General features: G+C 42.0%; 2 protein-coding genes across 9 annotated transcripts in view; one reads left to right on the forward strand and one right to left on the reverse strand.

Annotated features, from left to right (window-relative positions):
- Positions 1–8,616, reverse strand: part of LOC119442594 (DENN domain-containing protein Crag) — a 91,871-nt gene extending 83,255 nt beyond the window's left edge. For 3 of the 8 annotated variants that reach the window (XM_037707529.2, XM_037707528.2, XM_037707523.2), the window contains exons 1-3: positions 8,330–8,506; positions 7,402–7,518; positions 3,467–3,863 (exon numbers count right to left, since the gene is read on the reverse strand). In XM_037707529.2, coding sequence (XP_037563457.1) covers positions 3,467–3,765 — 299 coding nt within the window. In that variant the 5' untranslated portion in view covers positions 3,766–3,863; positions 7,402–7,518; positions 8,330–8,506. Of the gene's footprint in view, positions 1–3,466; positions 3,864–7,401; positions 7,519–7,646; positions 8,296–8,329 lie in introns of those variants that run through there. The other 5 variants (XM_049662249.1, XM_037707524.2, XM_037707526.2 and 2 more) reach the window with 5 other exon arrangements.
- A 35-nt stretch (positions 8,617–8,651) lies between these two features.
- Positions 8,652–21,071, forward strand: LOC119442598 (angiogenic factor with G patch and FHA domains 1-like). The gene is given in 11 exon segments (XM_049662258.1): positions 8,652–9,007; positions 9,009–9,251; positions 10,625–10,744; positions 11,033–11,161; positions 14,313–14,594; positions 15,532–15,633; positions 16,263–16,296; positions 16,298–16,482; positions 17,726–17,847; positions 18,387–18,486; positions 20,702–21,071. Coding segments are annotated over 11 exon segments (1,608 nt in total). The 5' UTR covers positions 8,652–8,878; the 3' UTR covers positions 20,864–21,071.
- The last annotated feature ends 617 nt before the right edge of the window (positions 21,072–21,688 follow it).

Genomic DNA, 21,688 nt, shown 5'->3' on the forward strand with positions numbered 1-21,688 from the left:
CATGGCCACACCCCGATGGAGGCAGAATGCAAAAATGCTTGTGAATTTAAATTTAGGCATGCGTTAAAGAATCCAAGGAGGTTAAAATTGATCGGGAGACTCCTTGCTACAGCGTGTCTGGTAGCCTGTGTGTTGCTTTGGGACATCAAGCCGCATTATTCAGATTCTGATTTCACTTCGCCCTCCTATTACCATTGTCACACACAGTCAATGTTGCCCCTCACTTGCAAAATTTGAAATGGAAAAGAATAGTGTTAACATCTAACATTACAGCTCACAGACGATGACTGCAGGTTTGGGCACTTAAATAATAGCTGCCTGCTTACTCTTGGTAAATTAACCAGCTGCAGAACATAATGTCCAAGGCATTCTGTACAAAAGCTGCTTCACGAAAAGGCTACAAGGATGAAAAAAACTGTAGAGTGCACAAGGTGCATTCAGATCAAAAAGCTTAGGAAGTAATAAACAATTATTAATCTGGAACCCATTTAATTAAAAGGACGATTAATCTCTGGCCCTCCACTCAAGTGAATGAATGCCTCCGATATGCAACCTCTGAACTGATTTGGATATCTGCAGACTATAAAAGAAAATGTCAACTTCTACAGAATGGTTGAAGAAGGCTTTTATTTATTTATTTATGCTCCTCAAGCATTTTACAAAGATAACATAAAATCAGATAGTTTCACAAAATGGAAGCATCAAGTTTAGAACTTGGCAACAAAAAATTTGGAGGACGCTTCAGCTTTGCCTTTAAGAGTGGAACGCGATAGCATTCGAAGATCCCCCGACTCCTTCTCACGCTTCCCGGCAACTGCAGCTTGTGTAACTGTAATGTTTACCGGGAAACGCTGACGGCGAACACTATGCACGAAGGCAAGCTTTTTCTGGTAGAAACGCAGCCTCTTGCATGAGCCAATCTTCTGTCCTTGTTTCGCACATTTAAAGTTTCAGTCTGAGCACATTTAACATAAAAGGCATGTGCTGTCGGTGTTTTGTTTCATGAAATTTGTTTGTGGGCTGTCATTCTCAAAATTCAGAGGAATAACTTTGTAAAGAATCCAGGGAAAACAAGGGGAAGGTGGGAGATGGAAAATCAAGACAATGAGCAGAACAAGGTAAAAGCAGGAGCAAGAAAGCAGAAGAAAGAATGTAAGAAAAGGTATCAGCAACTAAGTGATAGAACTTCAGTGCTGTATAGAATATATACGGCAATTTTCGCTCACGGTACGCAAACGCCGGCAACGGCGCCAACGTTGACACCAGACTTTCTGCAACACGACACCCTTAATGCTATTGCATTAAAATCACATTGCAGCTACATAAACTGCATATGAAAGAGCAGGTAACATTGACAAGATCTGTACATTATTTCAGAGTTTGTATGAAACTCTTACTTCCCCTTCGTTTATGGGAGTTTTGTAAAATACCTTATCACAAAACAGCGGCATCTTCCAGAGTGACATGCTATATAGCAGTTCTGTCGGTTTTCAGCAATCTAAGATACGCAGTTTACAGAATTGTTGTATCTGCGTTTATTGTAGACTTAAGTGTGAATTTGATGATCCAATTCATTTTTTATTATTGTCATATTTTGCAGGAAGCAATTCGAAAAGCTCCACACTACCTGCTATATACCACCACCTACAAGCCGACAGAACTGCTATATAGCACATCACTCTGGAAGAGTGGCTCGCCCGTTGCCACGTAATATGCACCGCGTCCACCACGAAAACAGGAGAGCTGCCAGAACCAAAGCCTACGACAAATATTCGGATCAAGCAGGTGCCTTCTTTGTAAATGCTGCCGGACCCCTGAAGAACCGCTCCACGGCAACCGTTGTACACAGGGGACAGTTGGTAGACTGCATCTCGGCCACCGGAATAGACATCACAGCCATGAAGAGGCCAGTATAGCCTTAGCCATGCGTAATCCAAGAGCCACCTTAGTCCTCACGGATTCCCAGGCAGCGTATCGCAACTTCACAAGAGGTCAAGTCGGCCACCTCGCACACTCAATACTGCAACAAGCTGCAGACAATCGTCAAGAGGGTCAGTGGAAACAGCTGCTATGGGTACCAGGGTATGCGGGAGTTCGGGGCTATGAGATCGCTCATGTCTCCACCTGAGAACTTTTACACCAGGACTCCGCCACTTCTCGCTGACCAGGACAACTCCCAGCCCCTCCTTTCATATTCTGAGATCCTGCAACACATTCGGCTGAGTAGACGCACTCTGCCCCCGCCTGGTCCCAAATTAGATAAGGCAACGCAGGTAGCATGGCAGCAATTACAAACATTGTCCTTTCTGAATCCTTATGTTTTGTCCAAGATAGATCCTATGACGTACCATCCACAATGTAAATTATGCCCCCAGATGGTCACGTTATATCACATGGTCTGGGCGTGCCAACAGAATCCGAAAATATTGGCCAACCATAATCTGACGACAGTCGAGTCGGAGGCAACCCTGTCCAGCTCGGACCCAGAAGAGCCACAAGCCAACGGTCTTCCGGACTAGGAGGTTTGACCACAAAAACGACTTAATCTTTGACTAATTATTCTCTCTCAGATTTTGCATCATGTTTTTTACTAATCATGAAAGTGTAAATTTTAAAATTGTTTTAAATCCCAAAAATTCCTTTTCTTCATTAATGCAATAAATTTCATTGAAATCAGTGCAGCGGATACTGTGAAAGAGCACGTCTGTTTCTCACACGGGTTTAAATAAGGAAGGCCCAAGATAAAGCTTCCTCATCACAGAGACATAAGTTAACCTGAGGAAATATGTCCTATCAAGTTCAAAACATCTCCTAAAGGTTCCCAAGCTGTTCAGCTTATCAGAGTATTCAGCTGATAAGCTACTTCCAAGAGCCACCTTAGTCTACTTCAGGTGAAGTAGGCTTTCTTCACCTGAAGGACGCCTACTGTCCTGTACAGAAAGAGGAAGGGTTGGGAAGGTTATGTACTGCATAGAGAACAGATCAACAGTGGTCCTAGAGTTGCATGAAAGGTGCCAAAGGAAGCGAAATGCGCTTGAAGGCAGCAGAGAATTGGATGGAACAGAGAGACTAGGAAGTTTGTGGGCAACGAGAGGTACAGTTCATGCAGGGCAAGGGTAGTTGAGGTTCTTTAGGGGAAGCCTTTGTCCTGCAGTGGGCTTAAATAGGCTAATGATAATGGTGATAACAATGATCATGCACATGCATGGTTGTCCAGAGCTAGGGGAACACCTTATTAGTATTCAAGTATTCACAGCAGCTGCAATTTTAAATTAAGCCTGCAGGACAAACTTTCATTAGTAGCTATCTGCCATTAGGTGTCTCTTCAGCCACTTTATTTCAATAACATCGATAAAATGTTGGCGTTATACTAAACACTAGATAGGTGCCCTCTCCCCTTTCAAATCCTTCCCACCTCCACCAAGAGTGGATGACCCAGTACACAAGGAAGAAGGCAACACCTCACCCAATGTCCACAAGCGGAGGTTTGTCCCTGCCCCGGCGGTAGCAGAGGTAGATGCTGGGACTCCTTAGGCTTCCGTGGTTTAGGTCAGCTGGGAAGCCCAACGGAGTCTGCTCGATGCATTCGAATCCGGGCGGTGGCACCTCACCCTCAGTGCGCACAATCACAGCAATGTCCGTCACGGGCATACACCCAAAGCTGCCCCCCGAGGACTGCATCGCCACGCAGTCCTCTTCCAGAGGCCGTGGGTTGGCAGGCAGCCCGGCCACCACAAAGTAGTCAGCCACACGCTTCTCCTCCATGGTGTTGTGCAGCCTTGCCTCTGTGTGCTACGACTTCAGGTGGTAGGCAGCAAGCTGCGCAAGGTCTCGCTTCTCCTTTCTGACAATGATGTCATTTCCTGATGACAAAATGTTTGCGATTTAATGACTTGCAACCAATTCCATATCAGTACAAAGCATAAATAAAACAAAAATCCCTGGAAATATTGAGCAAGAGATCCACGCTTCAGCCATCTACAGAAACCGAAAGAAAAAAAGACAGTGTGAGGTTTCCAGGAGCTATGGTTAAATTTATTCTTTGCCTATAGTCTCTTCCTAAATTTCATTGACAATGTACCATATGGAGCAAGCTTTGAATGAAGGGCAGAGGTGATCTCTCGAATGTGTCCTCACAGGCACTTATGTAGAAGAAGCACATCAAAGCAAATGCACACGGCAGGTTGATTTTTTTAAGGTAACTAGGCCTCCCTTCGATAAATTTTTCAATTTTCTGCAATCCTGCATCTTGTAAATTTCTACTCCTCCCTCCTTTTTGTGCAGTTGTTGTAATCCACCATACTGGACTGGCCGTTTCTGATTATTAATATAGAGTGGGTGCCACACAAGACAGTGACAAAGTGCAAAAAGAAATAAAACGAATAGAATTCTGGTTACTGATGCCCTTCAGGCCTGTACAGGGACAAACAACACCTGAAATGGCCAAAGTGTGAGACTGGCAAAAAGGCTACATCCTCATTCATGATGCTGCCTGTATTCAAATAGTCACCCTAAATGGTCTGCTTCAGAACTGCAGCATGACATATTGTGGGAAGTTTGTGCACTCTAAATCTTAAATTACAAGCGTTTACAAAAATACAATTCCAGTCACACAGCGAAGACATAATTGCTGGTAAGGTATAAATGGAGAAACTCTATTAAGCACCAGAAATTATCACCATTACTTGTCACTTTTTGTCCCCCCCCCCTATTCTGAAGTACACATCTTCACTAAAGACTGTGTGCTTTGGTTATCTATACAGCCCATCATCATAGGTAGCAAGAAGACAATGCCTGATTACAAACACTTCTGTTTATCATTTCAAGAGTTCCATCACGCACCTTATCACACTATCCTATGACAGTTATAGCTGATTTTCACAAGCAAAACATGCACACGTCAGACAAAATCTTATCAATAGTTGAGCGTTTTGACTCTGATAAATCAGTTAAAAGCCTGTCATGGCCATCCACTGAAGCGTATTCCTGCTCACCATAGTGTGTGATGGCAGCACAGAAAGCTTGCATATTCATTTGGATCAAATTTTCATCATTTTCTTAATCTGTTATTTATAAATGACCTTTTATGGTCTGCAGGATACCGTACTGTGACCAAAAGCATGAATACAGCCAATTTTCTGAATGTAGCTAAAAAATAAATGGTTCTTCAAGATAACCAGAGCCTGAAGCATTTTGAAACTAATCACTTGTGTTCAAACCGACCTCGATGTAACAGTTAGGACCACATCTTCGATATGGTGAAAAGCTGGAGTTTCACCCACACATTTATCTCTAAAGTCGAGTTGTCACCATCACCCCAAAAAGAGTCATCTATACCTAGACAGATGCTCCAACTCGGCACAGTGAAATCAGGTGGCACTGTAATGCAGGCCTCTGACTAAACGGCCTTCTTATGTACAAAAAGCTTCATCTGACACATCAATGTACTCGCATGTGCCACACACTCTGACAGGCATCAAAATTCACTAACTTGTTATATTAAAAAAAAAAAGAAGAAGAAGCAGAAGTACTGCATCTGTAGTGACAAAGTGTGAGAACCTTATGTCATAACCAATAATACAACTTAGATTTGTATGCGTTTAAAGGGACACTACAGCAATTTAACTGATGGATCACTTTTCCAAAACACTTTATCTGCACTTTTGTGGAAAGGGACTGGTTACTAGTAATAAAAATGGTGGCTTGATACCTACTTCTTGAATTGTGCAACAAAACCAGAGCACCAATGATGCCACCGGGCATCTCTTATTTAGCAATTATTGTCATACATTACAGTCATTTTCACGCAAATGTCGTCCGGAAAAGTTGCCAGATTCAGTTGCTGTTTATGTCCAAATGTAACTTAATCCATCCTTTTTTCTTTTTTTGGTAAGGAATTGATTACCTTCTAGGACATGCTCTTAAAATGTTTGGCAACACAGAGAGCTGGTATTAAAATTTTGACGTACTGTTTCTTCCTGCCTTGAATTTTTCCATTCTTTCTGGCATATCAAAGCTCTGCTCATAACAGTGACCAATCTGTAGTTTTATATGTAATATAGCAATCTAGTTCAGCCTAATATTTTTTGCTGGTGTCCCTTAACATTTGTGGTAGTATCAATGATAGGTACAAGCGCTATACCTCTTGCTGACTGCCATGCCCAACTGTTGTACCATGTGTGGTCATGTCTCAGGCCCTGCATCTACTACAATGTGCTAGTACAATGTCTTAATCCACTAATAAGCCCTGACTAAACAATCTCTTTTTCTTTTTTTTCAATAGCAAAGCCCTGAGAATGTCTTTCTACACAGAATGTCTTTCTCAAGTAAACACAAAATTAAAAGCAGACCCGCGTGCAAATGTAACAAACTCCCCCTCCTCTGGTTCTGACCTCCATTTTTGCATCAGCCAGGTAAAATGTCATCATTGTTTCTAGTTGAGGATGTTCTTCAGGCATATGAGTACACCTTAAACAAGAATGATTGGTAACTGTCCTCTCAAGTGATGTCCAGTTGCGGTTTTTAGAAATGCTGAGCTTCTGCTACTTTTGCTCACGACAGTACATGTCAAAGATTACAAGCTGTTCGCCGTACAATAGCAACATCACAGTGGGTAATTTGCTGTAATGACTCTAAAGCTGGAGAAAAAGAATTATAAAAATAGCACAAAACAAATATGAACAATATACAGCTGTTTAAAGCTGCTGTCATCTGTCAGGATAGTATGCGCAAAGAAGCTGTATGCAAGGCCCTACCTCAACTTCCATTTTTGTATGTATATGTATTGTCCTCTAACCATTCACAGCACAGCAAAATTAATGCTGAACATTATTCCTACTGCATGGCAGAAACTGAAGTGTTTTCTTACCACAGCGACCACACCCACCTGTCATCTTATCGTGCCGTAATTTCTTGCTTTAACGTTCACTCTTTCCATGCTATAAACTTTTTTCCTGTACAAGTTCTGTAATGGTGCGTCATACGAAGTAACATATGTCAGATGATGTTGCTTTAGAACAGAAAATCAAGCAAAATATATGTCACTGTGTAAATCCAAATGAGCTAGACTCTGTTTCTATAGCTATAAAACACTTCCCTGTCCCATAGGTTCCAACTCGCTAGTGATATTTAACATTTCACAAGCTAGTAATGTCTTTAATTGATAATTAAGTATATTTACACAAATCTCATAATTCTTTACACCATATTTTTTTTTTTTTTTTTGAAACAGCATAGTTAAGCTAGTATGTAAATACCAATGCTGATACACAGCACTGTTAGGATCATGACAGCTTCATCAATCCTGCAGAAAAAATTTGGTTGAACAGCACGCATTTGACATATATTGCACATTCACGGCCACGTGGTTCCAATAATTAGTAAAACTATAAGTATGCTCACAAATGAAGCGCTCCTCTGTCTTCCGCACTATAAATATCCATCAGGCTGGGTTTCTCTCGCAGAGGCATCTTGTCGTTCATTCAGGGAACCTCCATGCTGACTTTTCGTCGGCGATCCCTGCAGAAGTTTTGAACGCAGGCTTCAAGCGCTGAACCGGTTCAGCTCACTTGGTCGAGCCTACTTGTGAATCGTATCACTTAAGAAAAGCAAGGATGCGCTTGTTCAAAACATGATCAATGCCCCACCTTTATCTCTAAAGAACGCCCGCAATATCTGCGCGCATGGCGACAACAGGCGCGTTTTGAACGTACAGTACGTCAGCCGCGTCGGTGAAGCAAGAGATGGGCGAGTACCACACCTCGCAAATGCGGCGGTACGCAAAGCGGCAGCTAATTCGCGTTGCTCAAAACACGCGGTAGATAGCAAAAGCTAAACCACACCACTAACGTGTTCGGGAAATTACATTTAAGCAGTCCCCTAAACATAAGTGAAGTCAAAACTAAAGGTACGCACTGAATTTAGGCGAAGAAATGCACCAATAGTTCATTAAAAGCTCACAAGTGACCATCGGACGCGTACTTTCGTTGCGCTGAAGAGCGAAAACCAGAACCTCTAAACTTGTAGTGTACACGCACTTGTACAGAAGCTTTTATGAGAGAAGGAAACACAATTAATCAACCAGTCGAAGATCAAGATATGGCAGCAATAGCAGTGCAACACACGCTACTCCTTGTATGACATCGCTGTTGACAAATATTGTGGCCGTGCAGTGACCCTTTGAATGGGACTGGCGACGTAGTGTACGGGCTGGACTGTCATCTAATCACTTTATGGCCTAGACTAAGGTCTCATTGTAAAGCTAATGTACGCGAATGTCATCCTTGCGTTTGTACAGACGCCCAAAATAAGCCTCGCATTTCTCGCTTACTTGTGTTTGCATGTTTATCCGCATCTCACGGGCACGACGCAAGAGCACTTCTAAGAGGCCAGAAAAAGAGGTTGTACCTCATAAGGTCACTGAAGACAGTTTAGCGGTTATATATGGTGCTTTCACTCTGATTTTTTTTTTATATACACGCAAGATCTCAGAGTATCACCGCACAGGGCATGAGTCATTCAAAAATCACCTTGCGCACACATGCCTGCCATGTTTGTGGAGTTCCGCTGAGTCTTCGAAGGTTTCCGGTTTTCGGCTTCGGCTTCTAATCACACGCAGCCCGTTGGCGCTGCTTGACGGACTTGACTTCGTTCCACCGCAGCTACCAGCGCTTCTCGGCTGCGCAATGTATCATTTGCGCGTGTTTTGAGCAATGCTCGTGTTGGTTTTTCACGTCAGATTACTCTGCATGCTGCAGTCATCTCGTTATTAACTGTGACGCTGCATTTTCTTGCTCGAGCTGCTCTACCCGCACGGTTATTGCTCTCCCGAGGATAATCATTTCACTGCGTCGGCACGAACCGGACTCGGAACGTAAAAATGGGCCAGACAGAGTGCGTCGACCATTTCTTGGAGAAAATAAGCAACCTAGAACGTCAGCTGTCCATCAAAGAGCACATAACTAGACTGGAAGGACACATGTCGCTGGTCAAGGACTTGCACGACACCTGCTACCCGCATCGAAACTGATGTGCGCTGGGTACTGGGGCAGCTTGTTATTATGCTCAGTGATGTAAAAATAAGTGCTGGACAAGAGGACGGAAAGGACGCTGTGTTGCTCGACCTGGCGTTGGTGACCAAGGATGGCACCGACGACCGCTGCTGCCCGTGTCAGTGTCATGCAAAGAATGAACCGGTACCATCAAATAGTGGTGATGGCACCCAAGACTGGAAACCACCAGAGGGTTCAAATGTGAGATCCATTCACTAGTTAACTTGACTGGCTTTCTGGAAAACTTGAATCTATTTGTGTGTTGTGTAATACGAATGCTGTCATACATTGTTGAACGGATAGTGGTCGTAAATATACACATCTAGGCCGACGGAAGATTGCCGGCATTTGCTCCACCCGGCCACTGTGCTACCACTACTATCAGAACTGTATAAGCAACTGTAGCAGAGAACCCCTCTTTCACAGACCTGGGGGGAAATGCCAGATAGGATACACTTTCCCAGTGGAAAGCTCTTTTCTACAGTACGATGAACAACACACATTGCATGTCGCTGTGAAAATGCTACAGCACCGCTATGTTACAGCAGAAGTTCAAACCATGTAAAGCCACACTGATTGATAGATTTGTTCAGTGCGCAGATGGTAAAGGAGAGTGCGCTGATAAAATGTATTGTGATGTGTTCATGTACAGACTAGTAACATCAAAACACAGGTATTTGCCAGTGGATGACTATATTGTTAGAAAAACCTACGCTTGAGTAGAGCTTGGTTGGGCACTTTTCTGTATTGCAAAAAACATACATCAAGTTAAGTGTGAAGTAAAAGATTACCAATACGAAGACTCAGATGTGCAGATCGGTTGGCGCTCTTCCCATAACTCTACGACATTAGATTGTTATATGACCATTTAGTGCTAAACTTCAGGTACAGCCGCGCGCAATATGAGCTGCCACACCGGTGCCATGGTTGAAGGGGCTCTAAGACTGCACAGCAGCTCTGATGAACAAAATATTGGTGTAATAAATACCAGTAATTAAAACTATGGTTTAGGTCTGCAGCGTTTCGTATGACGGGCTGCAGCCACGCAGTCTTGGAGCCCTTCTGACCACAAGACCGGTGTTGCGGCTTATATTGCATGCAACTGTAGTTCAAGACTTGCAGCTACGCATGAATGGTGCAACTAGTCGAACACCCTACATATACCTTAATTATTAAGCCGTCTAATCAATCGTGCAAGCAGTTAGACATAACCTCACCTCATGTTTATCTTATGCACTCGACTCACTTTGCTCATGATGAATTTCTGGTTAGCTAGGCTTACAAAATTTCAGTCCTGAAGAGAGCTAGTAGGAAGCGACTGCTATAACTGCTAGCATAAGTTGCCACTTGTGCAAACGAACAAATTGAATAAACTAGGGAACAACACTTCTCAAATTAGAGTCGGTGGTTGCATAAGACCAGGCCTTCTAAATCATTATCTCCGGCAATAACACAAACCTGTAGGGAAAGCATCCTTCTTAAAACATGTTACAGTTAGCACCATTAATTCCACTTTAGCCTTACACCAATCTATATTAATGCAAGTGTCTTACTGTGTTTCTATTAATGCGCAGGTCACAGTAGCAGATTTGGTGAAGGCGGCAGCACAGGAAGCGGTTGACTCTTCAGATTATGTTTTCAATGAAGAGTATCAGATGTACTACAGTGTCTCAACAGGTTGCTACTATGACCCAGTAAGTCTTCCGACAGGACATACTGCATAATAATGCTATATTTATACATTTGCTTATTAACACATATTTAAAAGTGTTGACCTGTGCTCACAGCCTGTCGGTATAGTATGTATAATGTGACATAGTTGGCATATAGTGCAAAACTATAAGTCTAGTGCAGGACACTTGTCTCATGTGGTCTTCTGTTATTCTCGTGCCTTCTAAATCTTTTAAGTTAATTTATGTTTATTTATTTATGTTAGTTATTATTTATTTATAGCTAATTTATGTTTCTTTTTTTCTCCACAGTCAACACAGCTTCTTTATGAGCCAACTTCAGGTACCTACTACCGCTACAATGCAGATGCTGGAAGCTACGAAGTGCATTCTCAAGTACAGCCCAGCAAAGCACGCAAAGTTAGGAAGCCAAAACGCAAGGTTGGTTGCTTTTACTCCATATGTACCTTGCTTAGGTTCAGGGACCAGAGGCACTGTTCTCACCAGTAATGCATTTTCATCTTCTACTACAAGGTGGTTGCTGGCTACTGAATTTGTGTTTTTCATAAAACGCAGGGTTTGCTAATGACTGATATTTTCTACCAAACAGCTTCTACTATGAATATGGTGCGGGAAAGTACTAGAAGACAAGGGCTGTAAGTGAGGTACATGCAAAGACGCATACATAGTTGCACTAGTAACTGAAGTTTATTGCATTACACCTGTTCACGTAGGTACATTGTCAGAAAGGCACATAACAATTACTGCCTAATCTACTGCTGCGTTCTGTAAGAGTCCACCTAGTGGACTGTCCATTTCGGCTGTAGCCGATTGGCTCCAGCTACACGAGTGAGAAGGAGACTGGCTGGCTCCTTCTCACTCGTGCACCTGGAGCCAATCGCGACAGCCGAAATGGACGGTCCACTAGGTGGACCCTTACAGAATACCCCCTCAGATATCTAGAAATCTCGACTGCAAAGATGTCGGGAAAAAGTCATTACCTAAAGTTCTCCATACTTTGTGCGAAGCTGCAATATCACCAAAAAATAACAGGGCCGCAAGTTTGTAACGAATTCTGCTTCATTCTACGCCACTCTTATCATCCACTGTTCATGGCTGGCTGCGATCTCATTGATAATGCAGGCGGAGTGCCACTCTGACCCCTGACGAAGCGTGATACATGCATACCGCAACATGCATACTTACGTGTGCGCAGAGCGTCGTCAGCTTGCTTATTCGTCATGCTCTGCATTTCTATGTTTGTGGATTCGCGTTCTACGCCATGCTCCACGCTACGCCAGCTGCACCAATTGTTTGGCATGTTTTTGGCATTTTCTCAAGTAACAAGTTCTGGGATGCAATTATGTAGCGATGCCTTTCTCGGTGCCATTTCTTATCATGCTTCTTTGGTAGTCATAGCGAATCTCCGCCAGAATTATTAATGGGATAAGGCAGCTAAAAACGGTGGATGAAAAAGTGGCATATAATCGAGTGAAGGTGTGGCTACAAAATTGTGGCCCTGGGGTGGTATTCTTGGTTGATTCATTTTTGTGACATGAGCACTTGCGATATTTCGCATGACTATAGGCTTTGGACACGTCAGTGCCTGCGTCAACAGCATTTGCTTGGCTCTTTGCAAGGATCGCTGTTGCCCGTAGATGCCCGACGTGTCGTGTGCCGAGTCGCACAGTATCTCGCAAAAGTGATCTACTGAAAATACCTCTCCTGGTATATTGGGCTTTAGCGAGAAATTTAGCGCTACTGGCACCTATTTTGAAAGGATCTATGTGGCCTATATTTGGCCGAGAGCTTATATTTTCATGAATTCACTAATGTCGAAACTCCGCTCATCTCAAAGTGTTTCTCAGTTTTTACAACTTCGAGTTGACGAGTTTTTCTGTATAATGTTTTCTTCTACTCGTTGTCCAAGTACTGAATTGTTTGCACGTGCTCTAATATTAATTGTTCATGTCTCAACAAAAATTACTAATCGACTGTTTTGGTATTGGTAAATAGTATAGTCAACACTAACTGTCCATTACCCCTAAGTTTGTTTTCTTTACTAACGCATAGCACAAGACATACAGCCACTGGCAACTTAATCTCCCGACTTGCGGAAACACATATGAAAAAAGATTAATTAAATCCAATGGCACTAAAATTTGGAACTCCATTCCACTTAAATAAAACTTGCGTGTAATTTTAAATTCTCATGTAAATTAGATTTCTTAAATCAAGTCACATTGTAATTAAACTAGTAATGTGAATACTGCTAAAATCTAATATCTTCATGTCATATCTCTATCATGTTACTAAAATGCTTTCAACAGAGATTGTAATATTAAATGTACATGCACTTTGTAGTTCCTTTTTATAGTATGTTTGATATAGTGTTAATTGTTGGATATTGCAATTCAGTTAGTAAATGCACATATTTCATGATTGCTACTGCAATCCGTATTCTCCTTGGGATTATAAAGTCATAGAATATAATTTTTATGATCACGTATAAGTAACGTATTTATAACAGTTCTGTTCGTTCACCTGGCTTGCATGAGCATGTGTGTCCAGTTGAACCGATAACTAGCCATATGGGCTAATGATCTAAATATTTGTGTATTTTTGTTTTTGATAATAAACTCCCAATTTGATTGATTGATAAAATGGCATTGGGCACCAATGCCAGTTGTCACCCGCTCTGCACTTACCAACCTGACCTAGCTCATATTCCGGTAGCATGATCATACATATGTAAATTAGCATGAGTATAATCCTTCATTATTTATTCATAGGTGTACTTATTTAATGCTTGCACACTTCTCATAGTGAATCTCAAACACTATGCATGCAACATGTAACGACTTTGTCAGAAACCTTGTGATTCCTTGGACCATTTTTTATATACTGTGTATATACACATACATGTGTGTATGTATGCATTGAGATCATTTTTTAAGCATATTTCTTGCACTTGTGCTTTGCTGTGTATGTGGCAGCTTTGATTTTTTTTTCTCTCTCTCTCTCTTTGCTGCGTGCATGGCACCTTTGATTTTTGTACCCCACTCCTGCTTATGATAACCCTCGTAGGGTTGCAGTATGTATAAATAAAACACACACATGTGCACACACACACACACACACACACTGCTTTCAAGTGCATATCGTGCATGCCGATGCACTCCAGAAACAAACATGGCTCCTGAATAGACCAAGCATGCACGACAATGCATTTAGGGCTTATAATTGTGTGTGCAATATTTTTTTTTTTTTATGTTAGTTGTACAGCATAAAGTGAGAGGATTTAAAGTTTTTGTGAGGGTGGGCATGCTGCCTTATGAAATTGACATGAATGAACACATAAAAGAACAATGCAAGGATTACTCCGTCAAAACAGGTAGGCATACAGCACAATTAACATTATCAAAGGATTCATTCCTTAATGTGATATCTGCAGAAAATTATCCTGGAAATTGAACAATATCGCTTTTGCATTATTGTATTTTATCATAAGGACAATAGAAGCAAGCGTAAAAAATAACAGCAAGCAAATCATTATGGTAGGCCACTGCAGCATACCTACTGCTTTCAACAGCGCAAGAAGCTCGAGCCGAAAGACGAGTCAGCCGCGGAGCAGTCTGTGGAAGAAGGAGAGCTGGAAGACAGCTTCACTGACGAGAGTGCCAGTTCAACCGATGACAGCAGCAGCGCAGATGAAGATCCGGCCAGCCAGCATCCTCCGTGCATTCGTCTTGTACTGAAGGAGCCACGAGACTTGGTGCAGCATAGGCTGTACTTGGTGACACTTCCAGGCGCTACTTTGGGAACCCACGCTGATCACGCACTCTGTCTTCCCAATGTGGACAGCGTAGATGAGGCATGAATACCTATTGTTTGAGATATTCTCAGGATTTCTTTGTTTTTGCCTGGCCACACTGCCACACTATAGTTGTCTGCAGCAAGTATCATGGTGCTGCTGCTGACGGGGGGGGGGCAAGGGTGACCAGCTTGGTACATCGTAATGGAAATACCTCAGGCGCTTTGTCTCCCGTTTATAGATGAGGCAACCAGTAGAAGGTCTCTCTTCTCATCAATTGCATCGAGAAAGCAACAAAGTATTGGAGGGAACAAGGTTATTTTACCTTAGTTAACAATGGTACACCCGTGAGCAAAAGTAATGGACCACAGGGTCGCCGAAAAAACTAAATTTCTTAGTAATTAACAAGCATAAACTGCAATTGACGACTACACTGAAAAGTTTGCAATGCCAAGTTTGGACTGCAGTCCTCAATTTGAAGTTGCGTTCACAGGCAGAGGAAAAATACAGCTTTATCACGCAACCCCTGGTCTGTATACTTTCCTCACAGGTGTACATGGCTTTTCAGCTATCAGTGTATTTGCTCTGTAAATTCTCTTTTTTCCTTTCTTTCTTCTTCTTCTCCTCACTTTTCGTTTTTCAGTAAGCCGCTTAAGAAATGCAGCGATTTTCGAAGTAACTAATGACCACAAATTCAGTAAGCCATGACGTGTCAGCATTATATCCTTCTGAATAGGCTTGTGTGCTTACACCTGGCTCACTTATGTGTACATCTGCACAGCCAAAAGAAATATTTTCACCTGAAAAGTATGTTAAACTACAACATGTGAGGGCTAGGAAAGAATCTCTTGCTGTAGAAACTTCATTTCACCTCGCCACTGTTCTCTTGTGTGCAAAATGCTCTCCATGGTCAGCTGGTGCCCGTTTTCCTCACACACGTGTTGCAAGACATCTACAGCAGATGGTGCCAGCCTAAAACAGTCATTTTATATTTCAGACTCATGCGAAGCTACGCTATTCTGAGGATCAAGGGGGTTACCTGCTCAAGGACCTACAGAGCCAGGCCGGAACTTCATTGAATGGCATTCCGTTAGAGCAGGTTTGTTTAGAGCAAGTTTGCTAAAAAAGGACTGATAGTATAGTTTGTTTTACATAATGTAAAAACAGTGGCAAACATAAAGCGTTAAGAATAAAGTCGCAGTTTTGCCCGAAAGGCGAAGCATCAATTGCAATAGCAAATTAGTAGACAGCTATACGAAGTAAACATAGCAGTTTTATCAGCCGTACGAACTTGTAAACATTCGCTTACTAACTAAATTAATGAGCATGGTGTCAAGCATGCACAGGCAAACGGAAACATATCTCACCCGATGAGTACGGACACTCGCTGTCAAAATGCTGCCGTGAGGAAGAGCAGCAGTAGCAGCGAGCGAATTGACCTTGCTCTTGCCTCTCACTTCAACGCGAACTAAGCGTTGCAAAAACACAGCGCACAGGAAGCTATGAGCTCTCGGTGTACCTAGACTCTATACTCATTGCAGATCGCTTTCAAGATAGGCTCGCGCGGCCGCGCTCTGCCGCGCCATACGCAGTGGCTGCCTGGAGTGCATTGTTTCTTTAAAAATTATGTTCCCTTTCATTTGAGGCAACCTTTGTAGTGGTGTCATTACAGTGTCATAAAAACAATCCATGCCATTGTAGTCACTGTGGCTGTTTTGGTTGTGGCAGGACCAAGAGTCACTGGTGCAAGCACATGGACCGGCTGCAGCTGGGCTCAGTCGAGCTGGAAGCACACATCCACATAGGTCACAACACATGCACTGGGTGCGAGCCAGGACTCATGGACTCGACCTCGGGACAGCAGGAGTCACAGAGGGCCCCATCGCCCAGTTCTGAGGCGAAACGCCGAGCACAGCTCAAGAAACTTAAGGCTAAATATGGTCTGAAGGTAATTTTCGGTCACTAATACCTGTCGGTCACTGTGAGTCACTGATATGTGAGTGGTATACCTGTGATTCACTGATGCTTGTGGCACACTGTGGAGGGACTGCTTTCTTGCTCACTGTGTATGTGTGCAGATATTTATATTTGACTGAAGAGGTCATAAGCAGAGATAGAGTAACAAAAGCTTTGTCAGTACCAAATTATATGCTTATAATATCATAATAATTATGATGGGTTATAATATACAAAGAGAAGACAAAATGCTGTTGATGAATACCTGTGTACAGCCTTTTTATGTCACATGCAGTGCTTTTCTGACTGATTTTCTTTTACCTTTGTATCGGCTTTCTGTGGTTACCATGGCTACAGTGCTTCTCTGCAGTGGACTGCAGATTTGCTGTAGACATGGGCAAGTGCTGTAAAGGTCAAGACAAATATTATTAACTGGTTCCTTCCAGCTAACTTCCCTGCAAGTAACGCCACTTCATTGCTCGTGTGTGCACTAGCCAAGAGCACAGCCAGCATGCTTGAGAGCCTTTGAAGTAGCATAAAGCAGTGGTCCAAACAAACTTATGCTGAAGGCCTTTTCATTCTTCCTTAATGCATTCACAACTTCAGTTGTTCCTGCAGCAAAATGTGCCTTCTGAAATATTCAGCAGCATTTGCTTGTGCATCACTTTTGTGCATCAAACACTTATTAATATCCTGTGCCGTAGGTCAGGTTCTGGCTTGTCTGTTGCTCGTGGTGCAATAGAACAAGTGTATACATGTTTTTACAGATATTAACTGCTCACATTCACTGGTTAAATTATAAAATGAGTGCCTGCCGACTTTTTTTCTGTCTTTAAGCATGAGGAAATAAAGATTTTATTTGCACCTACTGATTGGATATAAATTAACGAAAGCCACAGTTTCATGTGCAGTAGTCTAAACTGAAATGTTCAGAGAAGTTATGCTTTCAGCAGTTAACGTAGTGCGCATTTTTTTTACATTTTTCTTGCACATCTTGGCAGTTGGTCCATTTTGTTTTTGTTTTTCGAGAGGAAAAGAAAGCTAATACTGCTAGCTGCAAACCTAAAAGCAGCACTTTGCAATTGTTACTAATAACGTAGCCACTTTTTTGAACAACCATAGAGCATTGCATTGGTAAGAAGCAAGAAAAGGACGACATCACAGCACAATTCCTATGCTGCAAAAGTATGCGAATGTAAGGTCAATGTTTGGTGCTTTTTGATGGTGATGTGCAGGGCATGGAGTATGTTGCGAAAAGTCCACCAAGAGGTTATCAGGACCGTGCTCAAGAACGCAGAGAAACTCGTGGAAGCAACTTTCCTCACGAACGGGACTCGGAGCCAGCGAGTGTAGACAAGTATGGTCATTTCTTTTCGCTCTTTGCTCCTCTTTGAGCATGTGGGCCACACCCATTAACCTAGGAATTACGCTGTTTCGCTTCATGCTCCTGGATGATAGTTCTTTTGATTACATGATGTCTAGAAGCAGGTTACACAACACATCAACTACAATAGACTCCCTCTGGCTGAACGTCTGATAAGACAGAATTTTATAGATAAGAGTTTTCAGTTAAAGGATGCATAGAAGCTGGTTACACGAATAGTAAACTGCAGTAGAGTACCATAGAGTTAAGCTCCATTCTCTGATAAGCTGAACAATTAGAGATCTTTACTCGGTGCATTTCTGTTAAGCTAAATCTGTGATAAGACAGATTTCCAGGTTCCCTTTGTGTCTGGCTCAAAGCGAATATACTGAGATGTCACCTTGCCATTTACTTCGCCATTATTCTGGTGGAGCATGTGACAGTGTGCATTGGTTCCAGGGCTGTTGGCAAAATATGTGCATTTACTACCACTTTAGCTTTGACTTCTGCTGTTAACGCATACTTTTGTGCAGACCATTGCAAGAAGACAACATAGGCTTCAAGCTGCTGCACAAAATGGGCTGGAAAGAAGGTGCCGGCTTGGGAAAACATCAGCAAGGAGCCACTGAGCCTGTGAGTAGTGTGTCCTAAGGAGACACTAAATCAGAGTATTAAGTTGAGCTATACCGATCGGCCTCATACCTAAAATACCAAATGCACAATTTTCGCTAAGAGCAGAGTCAACAGTGTAGAAGTACGAACAAAGTGTGAACGCGGAGTCTGTGATGTCGTTGGCCCTGCTGCGACCTGGCGGAATATGCAAGAAATGAAGCAGCTATTTCTGGCAAACACACCAAGGGAAACATTTCTTGAAAGAGTAGGTAAACTGTTGTTGCTTCAAAGGCTTGTCCGACATGCAAATGCTTGTTTGTCAGCTGCAGGCCTTTTTCTGTTTAGTGCCACCTTAATTGGACAGTAAAGTGGACTTCAGTTTTGGATGTTCATTGCTGAATATGTCGTATATTAAGTCACTGCTGAATTCTTCTACTTGACGCTGGAGCTCTAATTTATTTTTAAAATGTGAAAAGGAAACAGATGGTAACTATGTTGGTGCTTGCTTTTAAGTGCCTTGCGATCAGTGAATAACACACATGATTAGTTGATACCCTCATATTTTTCTGACTGCCAAGATTCACAGCATATTTATGTGAAGGGCTCTCATTTCATATTTGTATCCATGAAGCTTTAAGAAATTCGAAGTTGTGGCACCAGACTTCTTAAGAAGGATGCTGATCAGTGGTGATATGTGGAATTCGGTTTGAGCACATTTCAGTACTTTCTTCTGTGGTGTATGATTTAAACTTAAGATGATCCCACAAATTAGCTCACCAGGAGGTGAATTGAAAACCATGCAATGAGCTTCAGCGTAGTGCGACGTGTGTGGGAGCCAGCACATTTACACACTAGAATGAAATAATTGTTTGTGGGCTGGCATTTTCCTTGCAATCCAGAGATGACACTAACCCCAGACTTCAAATTCCCACATGCACTCAAGAGAGATTTTCACATGCACTCATAAGAGACTTCATGAAGGAAGGCACCTTTTGCCAAGTGATTTGCATGTCTCCTTGTCTACCTCAGTTTTAAGCGATGGTAGCTATGCCAGTATCGTGTCACTGGCCAAGTAGAAGGCATCACTTTGTGCTGATTAGATGTACTGCAATTAACATCACAAGGACTCACGATCACTTTGCAGTTTATTAATCATTAATATGAGCACAAAAAGCACAACAAGAATTTTCAGCCAGAGTTTTTCAAGAATTGTGTGCTTAAAATAGCATAAGACCTGTGAAACATGGCATAGCTGCTATAGATACAAATTTTATTGAGCATACAAACAAAGATATATGTAAAATCACATCACATTTAGTGTTGTTTCAAGGCTTTATATTTATGCTTAATTTGATGCAAGCATCCATTTTGTTCCCAACCACTGTTCAACTTATGATGCCTTAATGAAGTGAGCAAAATCTATGGGATACCAATACCAGTGGGAGCACTAGGTCAAGTAACTAGTTGTATATGACACTATGTCATGACTGAATGAGTATAAACGAATGTGAAGTACAGTCTGACAAGCAAGCCAGATTTGTTTTTTTTCCCCCGTCATTTGACCTGGCCCCAAGGACTTGAGTTTATCTGTACAAAAATTATATTCTTCAAACAGACTTAGTAACATATATTGTTTGCATGCTCCCCCCACTCTGGTCATCACAAGTGAGATGTGTGGAGTGCAGGCATGAAACTTTCAACTTGTCATTCATTCATTCAGTGCAGTAAGTGAACCCTCCTAGCCCTCCAAACCTTATCAAAAGTTCTGGCTAGTGTTAGAGCGCTTTCGATAGTTTACTATGATTGTACTTGTTTCTATGAACAAGTTTAGGTTTTATTACTAAGGGGTGTGCATGCGTCATGATACGTTGGCTTGTTCTGTTCGTGTGATCCCTGCTACAAGTGTGTGCAGCCAGAAGAAACATGCATAACGCTCGTGTTTTTTTAGAAGCACCATGATCATACCTAGCCTTATTGCAACACATCAACAAATTTTACTTTGTGCCATGATGTAATAATAATGTGAATGACACAAGGTCTGGCATTTTCTTCTAATCTTTGGTATCAAATTAATGTATGAGCATTTCTCAACCTTTATACTTGCTTAGTGTAATCGTTATCCTTCCGTGAAGTGTGTGGTAAAGTTTGTACAACTTCAAAAATAGGTTTCACTGCCCCTTCAATCTTGAGAAAATAGAGCATGTTGTTTAACAGTTGCACAACGTCTGGATTGCAGGTCAAGGTGGCCTCCAGAAACACTCGCAAAGGATTGGGCCACAGTGGTCCTAAAGTGGAAGACCAGCGGAGCCACATTCTCAACAAGACACGGGAGCGCTACCAGGCAATAGCTGAAAAAGAAGCCACCACTGGATCAAGTCCAAAACAAGAAAATACTTAATGCGCCTTATCGGCATGCTGCACTGTGAGCCTTTTAGTTTATTATATATATATTTTTTTTTTCGGATGGGGTTGGGGGGCTTTTACATAATGTACACCCTTGCAGTTTTTACCAATATAATATGAATGTAAAATTGGATGAAAGTGACAGAGCTTTCAAATGTAAATGGTGATCGTGTACGTGATGAAAATAAATGCTGAGGTGGAAAGCGTGTGTGTATGCGTGTGTGTCAGTTGTGACAATGCCCACAATCTTTTAAATTTTTTATCCATATGAGAAAATGGGTAGGTATGGAGGTCCTTTTCCCCATCAGTCACCACTCATGCAATATTTAACACAGAAGTGCGTCTGTCCTCAACGCTTCTGGCTGCCAGCCTTGTGTTTCTTTTTGCATGTAAGTACCGTAGAAAACAGAACTGCTGCCATACATAACAGAGAGTGAGAAGGATCAGTTAGTTTACTGTTAATTGGCTCAGCTTGTAAAATATACTGTTGCTTCCATTTCATGTTTGTATTAGGCTATTGATATAAAGAGTCTGGTACAATGTGCAGGGTGTGTAATATACTAGTACTACTCAGATAAACATATGTTTGTCACATGGAATCATTCAATTACATTAACTGAGCTCATATATCAATTTTTGTTACTTGAGCTACAGACAGTTCACTGTAGTATATCCCAAATTATGAATGCTGTAGCAGTAGCCTCAGCTGTAATGCAGTTGTTATTGTACAAGTTGCAACACAGCGATATGAAACATCAATTACCCATCCTACTGCAACAACACTATAGGAAAACAGCACAACATATGCAGCAAACTTTGT

Source organism: Dermacentor silvarum, chromosome 2 (assembly GCF_013339745.2).
Source record: "Dermacentor silvarum isolate Dsil-2018 chromosome 2, BIME_Dsil_1.4, whole genome shotgun sequence".
Lineage (NCBI taxonomy): Eukaryota > Metazoa > Arthropoda > Arachnida > Ixodida > Ixodidae > Dermacentor > Dermacentor silvarum.